Here is a 20,135-nt window from a genome sequence, read left to right on the forward strand (position 1 = left end):
TGGACCTACATTTGCACCCAAGAAATATTGCATGGGAGGAGGTGCACCCGCAGACGTGTGCATGGAGGTACAAGCACCCCAAATAGCACTCTCACAGCCAGACCTCCACCCAGGGTCCACAAGCAGGGAGAGACGCGCAGCAGCATGCAGCAACGAACACAAGCAGAGTTGTGTACGCAGGTGGGCTTGCCACACCCCCATGATGTGTTCCCAAAGACGCCCTCAGGCATCAAGGAACAGCTGCAGTGCATCGACCGTGTGTGACTTTGGGAGTGGGGAGCGTGGGTTCAAATCCCAGCTCTGCTCTTCTATCATTTGTGGCCTTGGGTGAATGACTTAACATTCCTGGTGCCTCCATTTCCCCATCTATAAGTGAGGGTAATCTTTCTTTCCCCAATTTTTTTTTATTGGGAGGGTGATCATTTTTTAAACCCAGATTCCACCTCATTAGGTTATTCACCAGGATTAAATTCACCAGCGATTCAGAGAAAATGGTTAATGTTTACTGTTGTCGTAATTAGTAATTACATGCATTGGCTCATGGAGTCTTCTTTTTTTCTTGGCTTGTTTATTTATCTGTTTTGGTATGCGGGATCTTTCAATGCGGTGCATGTACTCTCTAGCTGTGATATATGGGCACCGTAGCTCTGCACCATGTGGGATCCTCGTTCTCGGACCAGGGATCCAACCCACATCGCAGAGTGAATTCTTTACCCCTGGATGACCAGGAGGAAGTCCCTGCTCACGGACTGTTTAATGTCATTTTACAAGTGAGGAAATTGAGGATCAGAGAGGGAAAGTGCCCTGCCCAAGGTCACACAGCTGGGAGGTGTCAAGAGTTGATTCAAAGCCACGTGGTCTGACTCTAGACTCCCAGCTTTCAGCCACTACATTGTTTGCATCTAGGAAGTTTGAGGACCTTGCCTGTTATCACCACTGGGGGTGTAGCAGAGTGCAGAGCACTAGACAGGGAAGCAGGAGACAGAGAGAGACATCCATTCAATTCAATCCACGCAGCTATTGGGCAGATACGAGCATCTACTGAGCGCCAGGCACTGTTCTAGGCACTAAGGATTTGACTGGGAAGAAAGCAGACAAAAATCCCAGCCTTGGAAAGGCTCATGGTCTAGTGGTGGAGACAGACAATCATTAAATAACTCCATCTGAGGATCAACGTTAATGAAAGAAAGTCCAGGGTGCTGTGTCTGAGAAGGAGGTCACAGAAGACTTCTTTGAGCAAGTGATATTTGAGTTGGCATAAACCAGGTGAAGATGAGGGAGGGGAGAGGACTCCTCCAGGGAGAGGAATCCATCTGTGCAAAGCCTGGGGAGGAGGAAGTTTGGCACATGGAGGAGGGCTGGTGAGCACATAAGCTCCACGTGGGGGAGTCCTTTTGTTTATTGCTCTGTCCTTGCTGTCTGGCACAGTGCCTCGCATGCAGTAGGCACTCAATAAACACTTGCTGGCTGAATGAATGAATGAGTGGAGGGATAAACAGAGAAGTGTATGTATGTATAAGGACTTTCCAAGCGTAGTGATAAAGGATCCGTTTGCCAGTGCAGGAGGCGCTAGAGACGCAGGTTCCATCCCTGGGTGAGGTATATCCCCTGGAGTAGGAAATGGCAACCTGGTACTCCAGTATTCTTGTCTGGAAAATTCCATGGACAGAGGAGCCTGGCAGGCTACAATTCATGGGGTTGCAAAGAGTCAGACACAACTGAGCCCATACATTCGCATTTGTGTATTTATGAGTTGCATGGGTGAATGGATGGATCAGTGGATAGGTGGATGGATGGGTGGATGGATGGATGACTGGATGGTTGGATGAATGGATGGATAGCTGAGTGGGTGAGTGAGTGGATCATGGCGTGGGTGGATGGATAGACGCATGCACGAATGAATGGATGAGTTTGCAAAGTACCTACAGACCCACAAAGAGCCTGCAGACCAATGCAGACACACACACCCAGAGACATGCGCAGTGTGTGTAAACACAGGCTCACCATTTCTCCTGGTGCTCCCGTGGGAGAACCAACGCAGAGAAGAGAGGCAGGCCATGCTGGCTGGGGCCTGTGTGGACAAGGGTCCAGGAAGGCAAATCCTCTGAGCAGAGCTACAAGCAGCCCCACCCCCGCTGCGGCGCTGACATAATTTCTGGAATAGAAAGAAAATGCTGATTCAGGGATTTGTGTCCCGGGCTGCATGCCAGGCCAGGGAGTGGGACAGAGATGATCCTAGAGAGTTGGGGTGAGCGGCAGTGGCAGGCAGGTGGGGCTAAGGCGGAAACACAGGGAAGGAGGCAGAGAGATTGAAACAGAGATGGCAAATAAAGTGATGGAGACACAGAGAGACACAAAAACAGAGACAGGGACACGCAGAAAGGTACAGAGACCCAGAGAATGCGAGGCAGATAAAGAAAGTCAGACACGTGACAGAGCGATTCAAAGTCAGGCACAGAGAGAGATGAATGGGGCAGGGTTCCAGCGACAGACAGGTAGGGAGAAAAGAAGAACAAATCACAGAGGAAAATGAAGACATGGAGAGATGGGAATTTAAGAGACCCAGATGCCAGAGGGAAGAAGAGCAAAACAGACACCCAGAGATGCAGAGAGACACCCAAAGAGAGAAGAAAGAGCCCCAGAAGAGGCAGCTAAAGCCTGAGGCTGAGCTAAGAACTGGGAAAGGGGGCAACCTTCAACTGAGTGTCTCTTTTGTGTCTGGCTCACATGTGGGGGCTTTGCTTTATTTAAGCACCATTAGCCCTTCAAGGCATCATTGTTGGCAAGAGAGGAGGAAACCAAGGCTCTAAGAGGAGAAGACATTTTCCCAGGGTTGCACAGCCTTGACATGGAGTTTGACGCTAGTCTGTTTGACTCCAGAGTCCATACTCACTTCTTCATTCTGTATTACGTCATGTGGACCGAGAGGGAGAGGGCAGTGGGCTTGGGGGTTGCTGAGTGCGGGTCACAGTAACAGAGGGGAATCGTCACTCACTTATTCAGTCAACAGTCATGTTCCACACTTTCCTGATGCTGGAGAACCAGAGAGGAGTCAGGGATGGTCTGGAGTGGGAGGCAGACAAAGACCCAAATCCCTGAGCAAGACAGGCAGAGTGCACAGTACTCAGAGGCCTGGGGTGGGCAGGGGGCAGTGGGGAAGCAGATAAAGAATGTGCAGAGAAAGGAGACAGAAAACACAACAGATAGGAGGAGGAGTCAGAGAAGGTTTCCTGGAGGAGGGGGCACTTAAGCTGTTTTTGAAAGGATTAGGGCATTTGGGCACCTGGAAAAGGCAGCATGTGGAGAGTGGGGACAGAGGTGAGGGATTAATTAAATAAAGTAATTAGTAAAACGTGGCTGAAGAGTGTCTTGAAGGTAGGAGGTGAGAGAGGAAGCTAGGACCAGATCATGTATCTGTCAAACGCCTGACTGAAACGTTGTCCAAGGTGCTGAGGAGCCATGGGAGGGCCGAGTACAGGGGAGGGGTCAGCTCTGAGTGCCAAAAGACCCCTCTGAAACCTTGTGGGGAAGAGACTGGAGGATGTGAGGGAGGAGAAGTCTGCGGGGGGAGGGTCCAGACAGGAAAGGACCTTGAAACCAGAGTGGGTATTGGGCTATGGGAATGAAGAGAAGAAAAAGCAGAGTCAGGAAGCAGAAGGGATAGAGTTTGGAGACTGATGGGCTGTGCAGGCTGGGTGTGCCTGTGGCCATTAGAGTGAAAAATGTTTCCTCTCCTATAGGGATGAACTTGGCAACTAGAAGTAAAGGACAGTCTGATGGGAGAGAAAAAGACATAAGGATGCTGAGAGGGAGTCTGGGCTGCAAAGGAACTGGGTCTGGAAATGAGTCCACTGAAGTCTGGACTGTTGTAATTACCAATGACAGAGACTCAAATAACCCAAGCAATAACACGGAATTAATTGAGTGAGTGATGGCTTCAGGCACAGCTAGATCTAGGTGCCTCAAACATCATCAGCAATCTGTCTGTATCTTTGGTTTCTGCTTTCCTCCTGTTGTCTTTGCATTCAGGCAGGCTCTCTCCCCATATGGCAATGTGATGGTCCCCAGCAGCTCAAACCTAGGCTCCAACCAGCCTCTTAACCTCACTGGAAAAAGAAAGACCTTCTTGTATAATGGATCTAGCAAAATGGATCTAGCAAAAACTATCCTAGATTGCGTTTCAGGCTCAATTTAGTTGTCTCTCAGTCGTGTCCAATTCTTTGTGCTCCCATGGACCACAGCACGCCAGGCCTCCCTGTCCATCACCAACTCCCGGAGCTTACTCAGACTCATGTCATCGAGATGATGATGCCATACATGCATCTCATCCTCTGTCATCCTCCTCTCTCCCACCTTCAATCTTTCCCAGCATCAGGGTCTTTTCAAATGAGTCAGTTCTTCGAATCAGGTGGCCAAAGTACTGGAGTTTCAGCTTCAGCATCAGTCCTTCCAATGAATATTCAGGACTGATTTCCTTTAGGATTGGCTGGTTTGATCTCCTTGTAGTCCAAGGGACTCTCAAGAGTCTTCTCCAACACCACAAACATTAGCGACTCAGAAAATCGAGGTGCTACTACTAAAAAGCAGAGAACCAATCCTTATCAAGCAGGAATAATCGACAGTTAAGGCAACGACCAGCTGAAGTGGAGAGAAGGCTTGAGACACAGGTAACAGAGACAGACTGAGAAAGACAAAATAAGGGGAAAAGTCTGGGCTCCTCTCCCCTGCAGAGAGCTCGGCAGACAGAGGAAGAGATGCCCTGTGGGCACCTCTGTGGCTACACTCCTTCACTCCCAGCCCCTCCCCCACCCATTGGAGGTACCATGGCAACCAGTCCCTGCTCACCTTTCCCTCCCCCATATAGAACTCAGTTTCTGTCTGAATCTCGCCTGTATCTACCCAGTTCCTGCCTGAGACAGGGATGAGCGGAGGGCAAGTGGGAACAGAAAAGGGATGACAGAGAGGGGGAGGACAAGGGGCCGGACAGAGGCAGCTATGAGAGAAGAGAGATGGGGAAAGAGGGAAAAAGGGGGCTGGGAGAGATGGGGAGAGAGGTAGGGAGACAGAGAGGGGGTGACAGGGTTAGAGAGAGCCAGAAAACAATGAAGACAGAGAGGGCTGGGGGGCTGGGGAGATGTTGGGGAAACTGATGGAGGAGACTGGGGAGATGGAACAAGGGAAGGGGAGAGATGTGGGGAGAAAGAGGGCAGAGAAAACGAGGGAAAGAGTAGAGGAGAGATGGGGAGAGCGACAAGGAGAAGTCAGGATAAAGAAATGGGGGGAGAGGGAGGAAGGGAGGGGGACAGAGACGTGGGGAGCACATGAGGAAGACAGTGCAAGTGACAGGGGTGGGGAAAGAGGCTCGAGGAGACCGGGAGACGTTGAGGAAGAAAAAGGAAGCTGGGAAAGAAGGAACTGGGACACACAGGGGGTCCCAGAGATGAAAGGAAACCAGATACCTATGTGGACTCAGCCGTCCACATTTTTCCCCCGGGGCTTCAAGAACAAGAAGGAGGAAGCAGCGGGGAGACAGAGCTGGGGCGGGTGGCCCAGTCAGAGCTCTTCTCCCCGTCCTCCTGAGACAACCCTCACCCGCCTTCCCAGGATGCAACAGGAGGTGGAGCCCCTGTGCTCCTCCGCCATGGGCAACCCCGGCATGCACAGGGACGCAGGTAACTATGCGTTTGTACGCAAGCGTGGGGGTGGAGGGCCTTCATCCGAGCTTTGTGTCACCGCCTGCCTTGCGGCGTGGCCGTGAGTGAGTTACTGGCCTTCCAAAGACAGAGCTACCCTCAAATTCTTGTGTCCACTAGGCAGTACCCTTTAAGACCTCAAACCGCCATTTCCCGTGAGCCTTTGCAGTTCCCTGGCCAATGTTCTGGACCCGGAACTACATTTCCCATGAGTCTCTGGGGCATTAACAACTCTTCTGGAGGCCATGAGCCCCGCGAGACCCGCTGCCCTGGTCCCTCACACCCTTTTTGTCTCCACCACCGGACTCAGCATCTTCTCCCAAAGCTACTCCTTCTCCCTGCTTTCCATCTTTGAATGACCCTACGACCAACCCAATCCAGACCCCAGGCATTGTTCTGCCGACTCCCGTTCCCTCCCACTGACATCAGTCCCTAACCCTGTCTTCGTTCTCATTCTCTCTGTCCCGTCCCCACATCCCCAGCTCAGGGCTTGTCCTCTTCCAATGGACCCTTTCTCCACCTAACTCCCTGGCTTCCAGTTTCTTCCCTCCCGCCCATCCCCTACGTAGCTCCAGAGAAAACTTTCTGACACCCAGCACTAACCCTGCCTCTCCCTTGCTCGCAGTTCTTCCATGTTCCCCATCCCTCCCAGGATAGGGCACCAGCCCCTCAATCCAGTGTTTGAGGCCCTATGTAGCCTGCGCCAGCTGTCAGGCTCATCTTCCAGGGCTGCCTACTTCCGCTCTACTTTAGCACAGCTCATTCACTCATTCATTTTCTCAGTGAACATTTCTAAAGTAATATCTTGGTGACAGTTCATTTGGCTAGCAGGTAATACAAAATTGGACTTAAGGCAGTATAAAGAATTGTTGTTGTTCAGTTGCTAAGTTGTGCCTGACTCTTAGCGACCCCATGAACTGTATAGCCCGCCAGGCTCTTCTATCCGTGGGATTTCCCAGACAAGGATACTGGAGTGGGTTACTGTTTCCTTCTCCAGGGGATTTTCCCAACCCAGGGATCAAACCCACGTTTCCTGCTTGGCAGGCAGATTCTTTACCACTGAGCCACGTGGGAAGCCCAGTATAAAGAATAGGAAAGACATTATCTCACTGTAAAAGAAGTCTATAGGTGGAGCAGGGTTTGTGTTTGGGTGGATCAGCAGCTCAGTGAATGTTATTGAGAAGCCGATTTCTGTTTCCCTGCTTTTTGGTCTGGGATATATCCCTTTTGCACACCAGCTTGCATACCTCATGGTCACCAAATGGCTTCCAAAGTTCCAGGCATCACGTCCAAAGGTTTTAATCTTAAGAATTCCAAATAATCTCTCCTCACATCTCATTGGCCAGCACTAAGCACCTATTCACTCTTGTCTCAATGCCTGGCAAAAAGAATGAAATTATTATGATTATTTTAGTCATTGGGTCTATGCCTCAGGTGGGAGAAAGTTTTTAAAGGATTTCTATCTAATCTACTTCAGATTCCAATTAACCAGGATCTCTAGGACTGGGGCCCTAGCATCTATAGTTTTTGACTGCTTGCCAGGTAATTATAATGAGCAGTAAGGGTCAAAGGCATTGGTTTACACTGGATGAGATATTTCTGAGGATCCTGGGGATTGGTGAGCCTCACCTGGTTCCCTCCCCATCTCTCCCATGGGTGGGGAATGGACACTCCTCAAGTGAGGAATAGGAATGGAAATCATTGACGGGGTCTCCTTTCTGGGTGTTGGCTGTAAGCACCTACTCTGTGCCAGGTGCTAGGCTAGGCACGGTAAACGCTCTAGTGGCAAAACGGACAGTTTCTCTGTCCTCCAGTCTCTGTTAGTGTCTTTGAAAACCTCTTCCATTTGGAGACCCCCACTCCACATCATCTCTAACCTAGACTGAGGCACCCACCTGATAAGTATACTTTTTGTATCAACTCAGTTCAGTTACTCAGTCATGTCTGACTCTTTGTGCCCCCATGGACTGCAGCATGCCAGGCTTCCCTGTCCATCACCAACTCCCGGAGCTTTCTCAAACTCACGTCCATCGAGTTGGTGATGACATTCAACCATCTCATCCTCTGTCATCCCCTTCTCTTTCAATCTTTCCCAGCATCAGGGCCTTTTCCAAGGAGTTAGTTCTTCACATCAGGTGGCCAAAGTATTGGAGCTTCAGCTTCAGCATCAGTCCTTCCAATGAATATTCAGGGATGATTTCCTTTAGGATTGACTGGTTTGATCTCTTGCAGACCAAGGGACTCTCAAGAGTTTTTTCCCTGCTGTGCTAATTTGCTTCAGTCTTGTCCGACTTTTTGCCACCCCATGGACTGCAGCACGCCAGGTGTCCCTGTCCTTCACGATAGCCTGGAGTTTGCTCAAATTCATGTTTATTCAGTCGGTAATACCATCCAACCATCTCATTCTCTATCATCACCTTCTCCTCCTGCCTTCAATCTTTCCCAGCATCAGGGTCTTTTCTTTCTTTTTTTTTTTTTTTTAATTTTTTTTAGGGTCTTTTCCAATGAGTCAGTTCTTCATATCAGGTGGCTAAAGTATTGGAGCTTCAGCTTCTGCATCAGTCCTTCCAATGAATAATTCAGGACTAATTTCCTTTAGGATTGACTGGTTTGATCTCCTTGAAGTTCAATGGACTCTTAAGAGTCTTCTCCAACACCAGTAGAACTCCAACAGTTCAAGAGCATCAAAGCTTTATGTTGAATGGCATTGAGTTGACCAGTTGGCCCATTTTGCAGATCAATATTTGTTCATTTTAGTTTTTCTATTTCCCTTGTGGTATTTTGGAACCAGTAACATTTTTAGCTTGTCAGGTTGCAAATTTTGGCTTAGGCCGTTAGAAAGCCTGTGGGTCCCAAGTGGTTTGCCTGTAGTAATGAATGAAATGACCCAGCCTGTTCTCATGCAAGGAAGGTAGACATGACACACGTCATCTCACAAATAATTAATAACCTACAATTGCAATAAGTACTCCTTAGCCTTGGGACTGAAGAGAATTCTGGGAATATTCTCTTTTGCTTAAAGACTTTAGCGCCCCACCCACACATCCTGTGATGCCTCTGCATAAAATATCCCTTTCTTTGCAATTTCTTTCTTTCTTCTTCTTCTTTTTTTTAATGAGGAGGGTCTCTGCCATTTCTTTATTTGGCAAACTCCTCTTGTGTCCTATAAGTCTCATGGTAGACATCACCTCCTCCAAGGAGCCTGCCTTGATTGCCCCCAGACTATCCACCTTGCGACACCTCCACTGTAGCAAGTACTGCACTTTACAGTGACCACTTTCCCCACCAGACCAAAAGCTCTTGGAGGGCAGGGTGGAGGTCTCATTAATCTCTTTGTCTGCATCATCCTTCAGGGCACACAGGAGGCCTTGGAGGTGTCTGTTGATGTTTGAAAGTATTATGTTTACTCAGTTTTTCAATAAGTACTCATTTATAAATGTATACCTTTATTAAGTTATGCATATACATTGAAACAAATATATTAAAATCATGGTTGTAATTTAGGAATCTTTATTTCTAATGCCACATTTCATGAGAAACAGTTTTATTCACATTTTAAACATATCACTTTGATGTTGCTAGAGTCATTTTCCAAGTCATTTCACACACTTTTCCAGGGCATATAATTTTATTTCTAAGTTATCTGTGATAGGAATTTAAAAGATTTTTCTCTGCTATGGAAAAATTCAAACATTCACAAAAATAGAGAAAATGTTTAATAAATTCACACATCCCAGTACCTAACTTCAATAACTATCAATATTTTGCTAATCTTCTTGCACCTAGGCACCCCCACACACACTTTTTTGGGGGACATTCTATAGGACAAATTTGTTTTAAAACAAGTTTTAGAAAACAGACCTACCATGCCATTAATTACAACCAGCAAAAATTCATAAATTTTTCTTGAATATCATCTCATCTAGTATATATTTGAATTTCCCTAATTATTAAGAACATTCATTTTTCACAGTTGGTTTGTTTTAATTAAGATCCAAACAAAGACAATATATTGCATTTGATGATTATATCCCTTCAGTCTTTATCCAATGAATTCTTACAACTGGGTGCCTGGTGCTTTGCTAGATGCCAAGAGCAGAAGACAAGCCCCTGACCTCATGTTGTTCACATTATAATTAAAGACTCATAGAAATAAATGTAAAAATGCAGCTGTGATGACAGCCAATACATGGTGTTATGCATTCAAGACAGGAACTCTTCACATGCTCAAGGAGACGTGATGAGCTAAGTGAGGGGGACGAGAGTTCCATGTGGATTTACAGCATGTATCAAGGTCCTGTGGCAGGAGGCGGGGCATGGAGAGTTCAAGTCACAGAAGCGTGATGTTTCTGGAATGCAGCAAGTGAGGAGGTCGATGGTGTCTGATCAGGCTTGAGACATCAGCAGGGTTTGGTCCTATGTGGTCTTGGTCTTAAGTTATCCCAAAGACAATGAGAAGTCCTGGCAGGGTTTTGAGGAAAGTGGTGGTGGTGATGTGGTCGGATCTACATTTCAAAATGCTATTCTGAGGCTTCCCTAATGGCTCAATGGTAAAGAATCCAATGCAAAAGTCATGGGTTCGATCCCCATGGGGGATCCCATGGGAAGATCCCACATGCCCTGGGACAACTAAGCCTGTGGGCCACAACTACTGAGGCTGTGTGCTGCAGCTGTTGAAGCCTGCATGCCTAGAGCCCATGCTTCACAACAAGAAAAGCCACCGCAGTGAGAAGCCTGCACACCACAACTAGGAAGTAGCCTGCGCTCTCTGAAACTAGAGAAAAACCCATGTAGCAATGAAGAGCCAGCACAGCTCAAAATAAATAAAAAAATAAAATTATACATAATTATTATAAAATTATAATCATTAAATTAAATATATAATTAAATATTAAATTAAATTTATAATTAAATAAAATTATTGTAAAAATTATAAATAATAATTATAAAACAAACCAAGAAACGGTAGCAAAAAATGCTATTCTAATGGGATGAATGAAGGAGAGAGGGAGAGAAAGAGATTGAGAAGTTAGGAAGCTGTTGTCTAGACAATAGTGGGATGAGAGGCAGTGGACTGGGGGATTGAGAACATGTTCTGGATCCAGATGGCTTGATTTTTATCATGATTCTATTGCTTGGGCTGTGTGACCTTGGGAAAATCACTTAACTTCTCTGTGCTTCTCTGTGTGGTGGGGAAGTGCCTAGATGGAACAAGATTGGCAAAATATTGATATTGATTGAAGCTAGGTATTGGAACATTTGGGTTCATTATGCATCCTAATGCAAAGAACTGACTCATTTGAAAAGACCCTGATGCTGGGAATGATTGAAGGCAGGAGGAGAAGGGGACGACAGGATGAGATGCTTAGATGGCGTCACTGACTCTATGGACATGAGTTTGAGCAAGCTCTGGGAGTTGATGATGGACAGGGAAGCCTGGCGTGCTGCAGTCCATGGGATCATAGAGTCAGACAGGACTGAGTGACTGAACTGAACTGATACATTGTCTCTAGTTTAGTGTTAAACTACACTACCTCAGAAGTTGTTGTGAGGATTCAATGGAAAGAACTTTAAAAGGTGTTTGGCTTTATAAAAGGGACTGTAAACATGTAGTTATTGTTAAGTGGACAGACTTGAGAAGGAGATGACTACATTGGAAGGATGGAAGGCAGGCCAGGATGGCTGGACAGAAACGCAGGGAGGTCAACAGAGGGACCATACGTGATGCAGGGCAGGTGGTTCTCAAAGGGGATCTGTTTAAAATGCAGATTCTCATCCCATAGGTCTGGAGGGGACCCTGAGAGGCTCCCCCAGACCACACATTGAGGGATGAGTCCCCAAAGCAGGGGAGGACTTTATCCTGAAGGCAAGAGAAAGCCTCTGGAAATTTGTGAGCCTCTGAGAGGAAAAGATCACCCTAGTTGCCCTGCTAAAACAGATGGAGGTGGGAGGACCAGGACTAGAGAGGGGGGCTTACTGAGGTACAAGCCGAGCCATCTTGACACCCTGAAGCTAAAGGCTGCCAGGAGTAGAGCTGGGACATAGCCGCGTGCTGGAGACAGCCTGTCCCAGCTCACGAGAGCTGAGTGATGACGTTTGTAAGCTGGTTGTTAAAACCATGAGTGAGTGAGTGAGTGAAAGTCGCTCAGTGATGTCTGACTCTTCGTGATCCCAGGGACTATACAGTCCATGAAATTCTCTAGGCCAGAATACTGGAGTAGGTAGCCTTTCCCTTCTCCAGGAGATCTTCCCAACCCAGGGATCAAACCCAGGTCTCCCGCATTGCAGGAAGATCCTTTACCAGCTGAGCCACAAGGGAAGCCCTGTTAAAACCATGGGTACCATGACATTGGTCAGGGTGGGTGTACCCACACCATGAAAACTAGTACCTGCTGAGAGAGAGAAAACACAGTACACCACACAGTCTACTGAACTGTAATGAAGGAGATGGTAACACATCAACGACTGAATAAAATATTGCTAGAGAAGACTTGGGGCTTCCCAGGTGGCACTAGTGGTAAAGAACCTGGCTGCCGAGTGACGTGACAGGCAGCAGGCGGACAGGGTGTGCGTGCCCTCGCTCCTTCCTCTTTCTCAACTCCATCTTCACGGTAGCGGTAGCGTTGTCCGCGATCTAGTCGCCAACATGCAGCTCTTTGTCCGCGCCCAGGAGCTACACACTCTCGAGGTGACCGGCCAGGAGACGGTCACCCAGATCAAGGCTCATGTAGCTTCGCTGGAGGGCATCGCTCCAGAAGATCAAGTCCTGCTCCTGGCTGGCACACCCCTAGAGGATGAGGCTACTCTGGGCCAGTGTGGCGTGGAGGCTCTGAGCACTCTGGAAGTAGCCGGCCGCATGCTTGGAGGTAAAGTCCATGGTTCCCTGGCCCGTGCTGGGAAAGTGAGAGGTCAGACTCCCAAGGTGGCCAAGCAAGAGAAGAAGAAGAAGAAGGCGGGCAGGGCCAAGAGGCGTATGCAGTACAACTGGCACTTTGTCAATGTTGTGCCCACCTTTGGCAAGAAGAAGGGCCCTAATGCTAACTCCTAAGTCCTCTGTAGTCTTGGCTTTCTCTAATAAAGCCACTTAACCCAACCCCCCCAAAAAAAAAACAAAAAACAAAACAACAACAACAACAAAAAGAACCTGGCTGCCAATGCAGGAGACATGAGACGTGGGTTTGATCCCTTGGTTGCAAAGATCCCCTGGCGGAGGGCCTGGCAACCCACTCCAGTATTCTTGCCTGGAGAATTCCATGGGCAGAGGAGCCTGGTGGGCTAGAGTCCATAGGGTCGCAAAGAGAAAGAGGAAATGGATTATGTGGGACAACTAGCAGTTGGCCATAAGAGAGATCAATCAGCTGATGAAGGGGTTATGTAGAAGAGCTCAGATTTGAGACTGTTATCGAGCTCCAATCAGGAGGGCAGTTCTGAGGGTGCTGGAGAAACCACAGACCGGATTTAAACGCTGCTGCGCTGAAAGAGCCAGGCTGGGGTGACTGAACAGGAGGCAGAAAGGGGCAGGTCCCTTCCTTGTCCTCCTGCCTTGCAGTCTCCCTCTTGTGCCCCCTTTAGGCAGAGTCTAAGGGGACCCCAAAAGTTGGAAGGGAAATGGGGTTAGTAGTGAGTCCCAGCTCTGGGGTATCCCACAGCTGGGTGGGGGAGGGTGGAATTTGGGGCTGAGACAAAACAGCCCAATAACTGGCAGAGGAGCTATCCCAGGAGTGGCATGGACAGTCACTTGGTGATGCCATTTAAGCAGAATAAGGTGTGAGGAGTGCTCAGGGCAACCGATGTACTTGGGTTTTCCATCCCCAGGAGCGCTCCTTGTGGACCGAGAGAACCCAGAGGAGACGCAGGCGCGGAGCCTGGGCAGACCTGTCAAATCCTCGTGAGTGGTCCCTGGCCCTGTGATTTCTGACCTCAGCTCCTCTGAGCGTCAGGGCACTGACCCCTGACCTTGGGAGGGCCCTGCCCGCTGGCTGTGTTCCCAGGAAACAGTATCTGCGTCAGGTCATTGCAGAATACGAGGCGCTGGACCGAGAGCTCCCATGTATCCGCAAGTTCCCCATGCCACCTGCCGCTCAGCCGCTCTGTCTGTGCATGGAGACCTTGGTGAGTGGCCCTCCCCCAGCCCGTGACCCCAGGTCCCTGCTGGGGCGGTGGACAGGATTTGAATCCAAGATCTGCAGCTTAGCAGCTGAGGGCCTGGCACCGGGATAAGTGGCTGAAAATAAACTGTGAATTTGTCAAAGGGGCCATCGCTGAGAGAAGCAGAGAGAAGGGAGACAGAGGACAGGGGTAATCCTGCTAATCCGTCTACTAGGAAATTCTGTAAAATGGACAGATAGTGCAAAAACTCATTTTAAAAAGGCTCAGGTGTTTGACAGATTCAGTGAAGTGGTTACACCATGTATGGCTTCTGTGGCCATTCCTGCTTCAGCGGAGGTAGCTATTAAGGTCTCACCCTTTAATTTGAGAATTAAATGAGGCTTGCCAGGCACAAGCCTCAGAATGTTCCCTCAGCTGATCTGTGTCACTTTACCCCAACGAAAAGTGATCACCGTTCTTGTTGATAAGGCTAATCTACACTCCATTGCTTCTCTGTGTCTTTTTACATGCGATACCCCCCATCCCCACCTCCGCTCAACATATACACCCAAGGCTTGCTTTCCTGGAGGTGACTGATTTCTTGATTTCATTGTAGCTTCTCGGCAATTTTATATGTGACATATGGTATCACCCTCCACACTGTTATCTGAGACTGAAACGTGGTTAGCGATCAGTATGTTTTCTGAATGTTAAATAGATTGCTGCTGCTGCTGCTGCTAAGTCACTTCAGTCGTGTCCAACTCTGTGCGACCCCATAGACAGCAGCCCACCAGGCTCCTCTGTCCCTGGGATTCTCCAGGCAAGAATACTGGAGTGGGTTGCCATTTCCTTCTCCAATGCATGCATGCATGCTAAATTGCTTCAGTTGTGTCCAACTCCATGCGACCCTATGGACAGCAGCCCACCAGGCTCCTCTGTCCACAGGTTTCTCTAGGCAAGAATACTGGAGTGGGTTGCCGTTTCCTCCTCCGTTAAATAGATTGACAAGATGTCAACCCCTTCCCTATCATTCTTATTTATTGACAAAGGAACAGTCCTTAAAATGCTAATATGACTATAAAAGGAAAAATGTAGGGCTTAAATCCTTGCGGAAATCTTCAAGGTCTGCCAAAACCTCACCATCCAACGCAGGCTGCTTGAAAAGTTTTCAATAGATGGGCAAAGTTGGCCAACTGGTGAATCATTCAGCCGACTGTTCATTGACTTTTGGCAAATCGGCTTGGTGAGGATTGATTTTATTTTTCCCCTGAGAATGACCTAGAATGGCAGCAGATGCCTTTCTACCTGAAAGATTCCTATCCTCCTCGCTCTGGCAGATTCTGGCAGGTGGGGTCTAGGGTGGGGACTTTTGCACCTGGACTTAACTCGGGTGTTGCCGACATCCCCAGCCTGAAGAGGACCTTACCCACGTGGAGGTGCTGGAGGCCCTGGAAGCCGAGTTCCCCGGGGCCATGGAGAGTGGGCGCGTGAGCAGCATCCGCTTTGAGAACATGAACGTCATCTGTGGGACTGCTGGGCGCCGGGACCGGTGAGTCCTTGGCGGGGCTGAAGGGCTTGGAGTTGTAGGCCCGCCGTGAACAGGATGAGGGGGCGGAGCCGAGAGTGAGGGCGGAGAAAGGCGAGGCGGGGACTTCGGATGGGCGTGGCCGGGAGCTAACGGGAGGTGCGGGCCTACAGGAAGCGCAGCGAGGGGCGGGGCGGGGCGGGGACAGACAGCGAGGAGGCGGGGCCTGGAGTGAGGGCGGGGAGAGGCGGGGCGGAGCGGAGACCTTGGGTGGGCGTGGTCGGGAGTCAGGGCGGGGAGGAGACAGACAGTGAGGGGGCGGGGCCTGGAGCGCCCAGAGAAGGTTGTTGATAGATAGAAGGACCTCTATCTGGCTGAAAGGCGGCGCTAGCGGTAAAGAACCTGCCTGCCAATGCAGGAGACGTAAGAGACACGGGTTCCATCCCTGGGTGGGGAAGGTCCGTTGAAGGAGGGCATGGCAACGCACTCCAGTATTCTTGCTTGGATAATCCCATGGACAGAGGAGCCTGTCAGGCTAGAGGAACCTGATGGGCTACGGTCCATAAGGGAGCAGAGTCGGACACGACTGAAACGACTTTGTACGCACCCACACGGATGCCTAGACGGGGCGAAGCCGAGAGTGGGTGCGGTGGGGGAGCAGGGCCAGGTGAGATCGGAAAAGAAGGCGGGATCTGGAGAGAGGAGCCAGACTTTCAGTGACCCAGGTGGTGACGGGGGTGCGCAAGACCGAGGTGTGGAGTCCGAACAGCACCTATGAGCCTGAGCACCTTGCAGGGGCGGGGTCAGAGTGATCCCGTGGCTCTAGACCGTCTGGTGGCGGGCGGGACCAGGCCTGAGAGCAGCGCTGGAGGGGCGGGGCGGCCAGTGCAGTGGCGGTTTAGAAATATGGAGCCTCGACAGAACCAGGCTGAGGGAAGACAGAGCCTAGACTGACCCCTGTGAGGTTCGAAGAACAGATTGACCCCGACGAGAGTGCAGGGCTGGCGAGTTTAGGGACGCAGCGACGGGTTGAGGGACGCGTCGGTAAAAGAACTCAGGGATCAGGCAAGGGCTGCTCCAGCAACCAGAGGCGGGGCTGGGGCCTTCAGCGATTCCCACTCCGTTTCCGCCCCGCTCCTCTCCTCCTGGCCTTGTCCCCTCGCAGGTGGCTCATCATGGTCACGGACTTCCAGACTCGCTCGCGCCTGCTGCGCTCGGGGCTTCGACTCCGCGGGAACCTGCACCCTCTCGTGCGCCACGACGAACTGCTGCTGAGCGATTACCGCCTGCACCTGCGCCGCGCCCTGGTCCGACGGCGCATGCTCGAGGCTCTGGGGGCGGAGCCGACCGAAGAAGACTGACATTTGGGGGGCGGGCCCCGGCTGCGCCTGCGCACCGCCCAGCTGGCTCGGGATACCCACCCGGAACCTCAGAGGAAAAGGGGAGTTGCCTCCCCAGGAAGGAGGCGGGGTCGGCTCGAGGGGGTGGATACTGTGAGTTTAATTATAAAGAATGACCTGGTACAAAAGCCATTTCTCTCTGCAAAATCTTGGTGGGGAGTCAGGGGGAGGGTGGTGATGGGGGGTAGGGACGAACCCCCATGGTATAATTCCGCCTCCCTAGTCTTCCCCCAGTCCCTGCGAATGGACGCCTGGGTCGCAATCCCTTGAGGGGTGAATTCCGAGGCCCGCGAGAGGGAAGACCCGGGCGCCGTGGATTTGAACGCGTGCGATCCCTGTCCCAGCGAGAACCAGACGTCCTCATCCGCCCCTCTCCTCTTCCTCCTCCCACCCCCCCCTTGGAAGACAATTCTCGGGCTTTATTTCAGGTTTTTTTTTGGATTTTTTTTTGTGTGTGTTCTAGTTTTTTTTTTTTTTTGGTATTCTTCTTTTGTTATCTGTTCCTCTTATCTGTGCCTCTGGTCATCTTCTCTCCGCCACCCGCGCTTGCCCCCACCAGTACCTATCCCCTCCCAGCCCAACCTCTCCAACCCCCCTCCCTACCCCCACACCCTCCCCAACCCCGCGGCACCCATCCAGAATGAACAAGCCCTTGATAGACGAGCGCCGCGCAGGCCCCCTGCGGACGGGGGGCATCCGACTAGGGGGAGGGGGGCGGGTAGGGGCCCAGCGCGACCTCCGCCCCCCTCCTTGCCACCCCTCCCCCCTCCCACGACCCTCCCACAAGGTTCCCCGCAGATCCCTGACGTGGTAAGGGGAGAGGGCTGCAAGCACCCTCCCCCCAAGGACGGAGCGCCCCCCCCTCGGGGGTAGGGGGCAGCAGAGGGGGAATGGGCTTGGGGGAAGGAGGGGGAGCTCCCTTCTTTGGCAGCTGAACATGGCGGGGACCGGGGGCGATGCCCTCCCCCGCTTTGCCCACAGTAGGGGAGGGGGCTTTCCAGGGGAAGGGGGTGGCTTAGAATTTCCAAGCCCTAGGAATAGAGGGACAGGGAAGCGTGCAGGAAGGAACAGCCATGCTGGAGGGAGGAGTTTCTGGGAGAGACGGAAAGTTTAGGAGAAGGGGGAGGGGAGGCGGTGTCGTCGTGCAAAATGGATGGACCGGAAGTCGGAGGAGGGAGGAGCTGAGAGGGCAAAGACGGGCAGGGAGAGGAGGAAGCGAGGAAGCAAAGTGGGCAAGAACTGAGAATGCACAGAATCTTCTCTTGCCAGAAAAAGAGTGTACAGAGCTAAGAGAATAGGCAGAGTGCGAATGATCATAAGAGCTGATCTTTGGGGGCAGAAAAAAAAGTGCCAGGAAAAGAAACAATAATACAGTCCCAAGAGCGTGTGGAATGAGATGAGTGTGCAAAAGGAAAGAGGCTGCAGAGTTCTCCAAGAGAGATGGAAAAAGTTACCCAAGAACAACCAGCAATTCAAGCATGAGCGGGCAAGGCAGGGCTGCGGGGTGCAAGAGCCTAGTTAAGGGCGAAAAGGCGGCTTCGAGAGAGCAGAGGAAGTGCTGGGGAGGATGCGTGTGCAAGAGCGGGCGTGCAAGAAGCTTTATCAAAGAGTTGACAGTGGAGATGGACAAGGATCTGGGAAACGACGGGGCGAGGGAGTGAGGAAGCCTGGCAAAGAGGAGAAGATACGGTTCCTGGGAGGCGAGGGTGCAAGCAACAGTGGGGAAGGGGGAGGGGCAAGGAGGGGGCGTGGGAGTGTCACTGTGAGACGGAGAGGTGGGTAGAGTGAGAATGTGGGGGTGCAGGATTAAGGGGAGAGGGTACTTAAGGAGAACGGAGGCGCGAGTTTAGGGGAAGGCGCACGGTCTGAGAGAGGGCGAGGGAAAGGGTGTCCCAAGTGTGTCTGCAGCAAGGGCCCAGAGATTCTTCAGGAGAGAGGGGTGGGGGTGAGGAGGGCGCCCGTGGGAAGAGTCTGAAACCAGGGGGGTGTGGAGCGTGGGGGAGACAGACGCCGTGGTGTGCCAGGGAAGCCGAGCGTGAGCCGGAAGCAAAGGCAGGCGGAGGAAGCCAAGGCGGAGCGCGCTAGACAGCCAGAGGGCGCATTTGTGCAAAATTGTAGCCCAGGGAGGGGAGAAAGGTGAGCAGGCGTGCAAAGGAGCGTGCAAGAGCCTGGGGCGGGGGCGGGGGGGCTGCTGTGTGTGCTGGGGAGAGGGGAGGGTGGGGAGAGCCAGGGGCCTGGAGAGGGGGGGAAGGGTGGTTAGAGGGGCGGCAGATGGTGGAATCTGAGGGCGTCCCCTTCCTCTGCGGCCTGGGGGACGACCCCCAACCGGTCAGGCTCAGGGCTGACCCTCTATGGCTCTGTCTGTCCCCCGCTCCCCAGAATCGACCCTTCCCTCCTTCTCCATCCCCCCTCTGTGATTTCCTCCAGCCCCCCTCCGCTCCCCCCACCCCTTCACACACACACACAGTCTCTTGTCAGCTGCCCCCTCCTGTGAGGTGCAAATGTCTGGCCGGGATCAGGCCACCTGGTGACCTCCGGCCTTGGGAGACAAGGGTCAGGGCGCAGTTCTAGCAGAGTCCCTGGCCCGGGGAGAGAAGGACGGTTGGGTTGGGGTGGGGGCGGTCAGAGGTCAAGAGGCCAGCTGGCTCAAGGGTTCTGTGGACGGGCTGGTCCGTCCAGGCCAGCCATCACCTCTCCAGGAAAAACTTGAGAGCCCGGTCGATGTTCATGCGGTGTCCCACCCTGGTCACCCCCAAATCGACGTAGTCCTCCTTGGTCAAGGCGGGCAGGTGGGAGCCATCGATCTCGTGGTCCAGGAACCGGGCTCGGTGTTCGGCCAAGCCCAGCCACTCTAGCCAGTCAGCCACATCGAACTTGGTCCAGAAGCCCAGAGGTTTAGCGCCGAACGGCTTGTCCGGGGGCAGGGAAAGCAGGCGGGTCGGTGAAAGGGAGCGGGAGGCCCCTGACAAGGCCCCGCCGAGACCCCCGGACATCCCGGGGTGGGGCGCCACAAAGACGGGGGCGAAGGGGTCGGCCGAGCCTCCTGCCCCTCCGGTGGGGGAGCCGCGCATGTCAAAGAGGCCCGGGTAGAGGGGTCCGGAAGGCAGGATGGGGAGGGACGAGGGCCGGGGCGCAGGGCTGACCTTGTGCTCCGAGGCGGGCAGCAGTGAGGGGCTGGGGGCCCGGCGGAGCAAAGGTGGGCGCATCTCGAACTCCACGCCCTGGAGGTGGCGGGCGGACGTGGAGGAGGAGGAAGCCGATGGGGAGGTGGCCCCCGGGGCTGCAGCGGCTGAAGGGGACACCGCGGTTCCCGTGGGGAGTGGCGGCAGAGGTGGTTTGGACCAGTTCTGAAACAGGCTGCTCACAGGTTTGGAGAGGAGCGAGGACTGGGAGTCTTCGGAGAGTCTGGAATGTGATAAGGGGGCGGGG

The 20,135-nt window shown here is 52.0% G+C and overlaps 3 protein-coding genes across 8 annotated transcripts in view; 2 read left to right on the top strand and 1 right to left on the bottom strand.

Moving 5' to 3' along the window:
* Positions 1–5,542: 5,542 nt before the first annotated feature.
* On the top strand, positions 5,543–16,740 carry LOC122420804 (putative uncharacterized protein C19orf81). 2 transcript variants are annotated; one of them, XM_043436299.1, is made up of 5 exons: positions 5,543–5,672; positions 13,509–13,581; positions 13,685–13,805; positions 15,191–15,330; positions 16,472–16,740. In XM_043436299.1, the coding sequence occupies exons 1-5, from the start codon at positions 5,606–5,608 to the stop codon at positions 16,665–16,667; spliced, it is 597 nt and encodes a 198-aa protein (XP_043292234.1). In that variant the 5' UTR covers positions 5,543–5,605; the 3' UTR covers positions 16,668–16,740. The 2 variants fall into 2 exon arrangements, 1 of the variants encoding a protein (XP_043292234.1); XR_006263385.1 differs by lacking the exons at positions 5,543–5,672; positions 13,509–13,581; positions 13,685–13,805; positions 15,191–15,330 and adding an exon at positions 15,631–15,729 and having other exon boundaries at positions 16,472–16,608.
* On the top strand, positions 12,235–12,786 carry LOC122420805 (ubiquitin-like protein FUBI). The gene has a single exon (XM_043436301.1). The coding sequence runs from the start codon at positions 12,340–12,342 to the stop codon at positions 12,739–12,741; it is 402 nt and encodes a 133-aa protein (XP_043292236.1). The 5' UTR covers positions 12,235–12,339; the 3' UTR covers positions 12,742–12,786.
* Positions 16,741–16,782: 42 nt separating the features above from the next.
* The window catches only part of SHANK1 (SH3 and multiple ankyrin repeat domains 1), a 50,894-nt gene continuing 47,541 nt past the window's right edge, over positions 16,783–20,135 (bottom strand). For 3 of the 5 annotated variants that reach the window (XM_043436296.1, XM_043436298.1, XM_043436297.1), the window contains one exon: positions 16,783–20,111. In XM_043436296.1, coding sequence (XP_043292231.1) covers positions 19,394–20,111 — 718 coding nt within the window. In that variant the 3' untranslated portion in view covers positions 16,783–19,393. The remainder of the gene's footprint in view (positions 20,112–20,135) is intronic. The other 2 variants (XR_006263384.1, XR_006263383.1) reach the window with 1 other exon arrangement.

Source organism: Cervus canadensis, chromosome 18 (assembly GCF_019320065.1).
Source record: "Cervus canadensis isolate Bull #8, Minnesota chromosome 18, ASM1932006v1, whole genome shotgun sequence".
Lineage (NCBI taxonomy): Eukaryota > Metazoa > Chordata > Mammalia > Artiodactyla > Cervidae > Cervus > Cervus canadensis.